Below are 3,175 nucleotides of genomic sequence, written 5' to 3'. Positions count from 1 at the left end.
ATGTTCGGTTGACTGTTCATTTAACAAATGAGGTATTAACAGCTCTAAAAGATCAAAGTGTTTTGTGTTCTGTTGATTGAACAATGAAGTATTAACAGCTCTAAAAGATCAAAGTGCTTTATGTTCGGTTGACTGTTCATTTAACAAATGAGGTATTAACAGCTCTAAAAGATCAAAGTGTTTTGTGTTCTGTTGATTTAACAATGAGGTATTAACAGCTCTAAAAGATCAAAGTGCTTTATGTTCTGTTGACTGTTCATTTAACAAATGAGGTGTTAACAGCTCTAAAAGATCAAAGTGTTTTGTGTTCTGTTGATTGATTATTTAAACAATGAGGTATTAACAGCTCTAAAGGATCAAAGTTTTTGTGTTCTGTTGATTGTTGATTTAACAATGAGGTATTAACAACTCTAAAAGATCAAAGTGTTTTGTTTCATTGATTGTTGACTTAACAATGAGGTATGAAAAGCTTTAAAAGGTCAAAGTGTTTTGTGTTCTATTGATTTTTGATTGAAGAATGAGGTATTAATAGCTCTAAAAGAGCAAAGTGTTTTGTGTTCTGTTGATTTAACAATGAGGTATTAACAGCTCTAAAAGATCAAAGTGCTTTATGTTCTGTTGACTGTTCATTTAACAAATGAGGTGTTAACAGCTCTAAAAGATCAAAGTGTTTTGTGTTCTGTTGATTGATTATTTAAACAATGAGGTATTAACAGCTCTAAAGGATCAAAGTTTTTGTGTTCTGTTGATTTATCAATGAAGTATTAACAGCTCTAAAAGATCAAAGTGTTTTGTGTTCTGTTGATTGAACAATGAAGTATTAACAGCTATAAAAGAGAAAGGATTATTTTTCTATATTTCAGTACTTATGTCCCATTAGCTTCACTTTAGGTTTCCGAAGCTATAGTTTCACTTTTCACATTCCAATCTATCCTCTCTGCTCATCTTCACATTTCTAGAGCTACAATTTTCTTTCATCACCAGACTTCAATCTTTGATTCGTTGGTGCGTGATAAGCGTGGTTGTCAAATCCTACAATTCAGACAAGAGTAGCTGAAAAGTCAGTGGTGAGTACTGTTCAGGAAGATTCAACCATTCAAATATATCTTCCAAACTCCTCCAGAGGGAAAAACTATGGCTGTCCAATTAGGTTTTGTTTGTTTATATAGAGTAAAGTCGCACTGGGCTATCTGCTGTGTCAACCGCAGGGAATCGACCCCGGATATTAGCAATGTAAGTCCTTACACTTAACACTGTCCCACCGGGGGACTCCAGTTAAGTTCAGCCTTTCAATCACATCTTACATAGTGAAAGCCCAAGCTTTCCAGTTAGAGTCAACTAACACATATTTCAACTTCTAAGTTCAGGAAGTCTAAGCACTGAGTCCAGTGAGTAAAAAGTGTGAACTGGTGTGGTCGGTTATCTGTATTCATATATATATATTGGAAATAAGATTTGGAAATATATTCATTAATTATATGTTTATCTTAAGTGATATGATTTTCATTTTGTATTTGTCCAGAAAGAATATCTAATACAATATTTACAATACAGCTCCAGAACACTAGGTGGCGTCTGGGGAAAAACCTTCACATTTTAGGAATAACAAAGTTTGATCATTCAGTGGATATTTTATAACACAATAAATGTTTGTTTTCTAATTCATACTTACTGGCTACAACACTGATGTCAGGTATATTCTCTTCTGTTAAGTCAACCAACCAGGGGTTCGTTTCAAATGCTTCCCGAAGCATCCTCTTCCTTACTGCTGACCCACAGAGACGATAGATACCAGGGGTAGTCAACCCGCGTGATTCCACCTCATCAGTACACAGCTTCAGAATAAGTGGTATCCCTATGCTAGAGTTCTCTCTTGCGACAATGGTTTCAAGATCTACCCCGAACACCCCTGAGGAGGTGGGAGCGGGGATTCTCTCCAATAGGTCTCTGAGTTCCGTGAATTGCAGCTTGAGGTAGAGCGTTCCACACGGCTCCAGCTTCAGGGCCAGGCTATGGACAGGTCCGTCTTTCAGTAAGTTGAGCTGTATCGTACCTTTGTAACATAGCTTGTGGCGGTACTCTGGATCCCAGCTGTAGATAAGAAAAGTTAATTCCTGGTTCTCAACCAGATCCAGTTCGAAAATCTCATCCCAGTCGAAGCTCTGTTCGCCTGTCCGCACGGCTGTTCTTGCCTTGTGCATGTGATCACATTCAATGACGCAGTACAAGTCTCTGAAATGGTCAAACTGCCTAGAGGGGCGCAGACCCCGACCCGTTACAAGATGAATCCATAGCACCCCACTAAACACATCTAAACAATGAAACATTGTTTTCGAAGCTTTCTGTGGTCTGTATTTGTAGAACTCCTTCGTGTCCAGCATGAGCAGGTGTAACTTTTCGTCAGAGTGTTTAGTAGGGGAGGGGAAGGGTACGGTGTGGTGATTCTCAAACGGAAGAGGGTAAATGAGGTGGGAGGTATGGGCAAGTTCTTCGGCCCTCGGTCTTAGAAGAGACCGACTCACAGGAGTTTCTGAAGGGTAGAGGCCTCGCTTCCGCTTCTTAAAGTGTAAGTAAAGAGAAATGAATACATTTAAACAGGATCCAAACACTTCTTAATACCTATTTTAGGACAAAACAAAAATTAAACTTACATATTATATTGATAATACTAGTGACATTAATTTTTTCTTCATACAATCATACTTGCTGGACTTGAATATTACATAAGCCTTTTTCTGACCAATTCGTCAACCTTTGACATAGAAAATGACTCGTAAAAAAAGACTCTAATGGTCCTCTGTTAGAACAAAAGTAAATATTGTTTTGAGAGAAATATTGAGTTTTCTCAGTAAAGAAACTTGTTAGCTTAATTAATTGTAGATTCCGCTAAAGATTTTCAATGCAAAGTTCGTGGTATATACTACACTAAGCCTTACATTACTAACAGTTCTTTCTCTTGAAGTGGATCCTAATAACCTGAGATATTTCTTTACGCAGGGTGTTGGTCAGCATCGACTTTCCGTATAGGTCCTAAATTGACTTGAGCATATAGATAGATCTACCTTTTGTGTTGGAAATAATTTTTTATTTTAAATACAAACACATAAAGAACTGTTCCTTTTTATCGAGATAGAGAGAGAGAGAGAGTTAATCTTCTAACTGACATAAAATTTGT

At 37.1% G+C, this 3,175-nt stretch overlaps 1 protein-coding gene across 4 annotated transcripts in view; it reads right to left on the bottom strand.

Moving 5' to 3' along the window:
- Positions 1–3,175, bottom strand: part of LOC106468175 (rho GTPase-activating protein 100F-like) — a 60,229-nt gene that overhangs the window by 7,885 nt on the left and 49,169 nt on the right. For all 4 annotated transcript variants that reach the window (XM_022396476.1, XM_022396477.1, XM_022396478.1 and 1 more), the window contains exon 5: positions 1,673–2,558. In XM_022396476.1, coding sequence (XP_022252184.1) covers positions 1,673–2,558 — 886 coding nt within the window. The remainder of the gene's footprint in view (positions 1–1,672; positions 2,559–3,175) is intronic.

This window comes from Limulus polyphemus, unplaced genomic scaffold, assembly GCF_000517525.1.
Source record: "Limulus polyphemus unplaced genomic scaffold, Limulus_polyphemus-2.1.2 Scaffold2901, whole genome shotgun sequence".
Lineage (NCBI taxonomy): Eukaryota > Metazoa > Arthropoda > Merostomata > Xiphosura > Limulidae > Limulus > Limulus polyphemus.
Note: the sequence above shows the minus strand (reverse complement) of the source record. Positions and strands in the feature narration are given on the sequence as shown.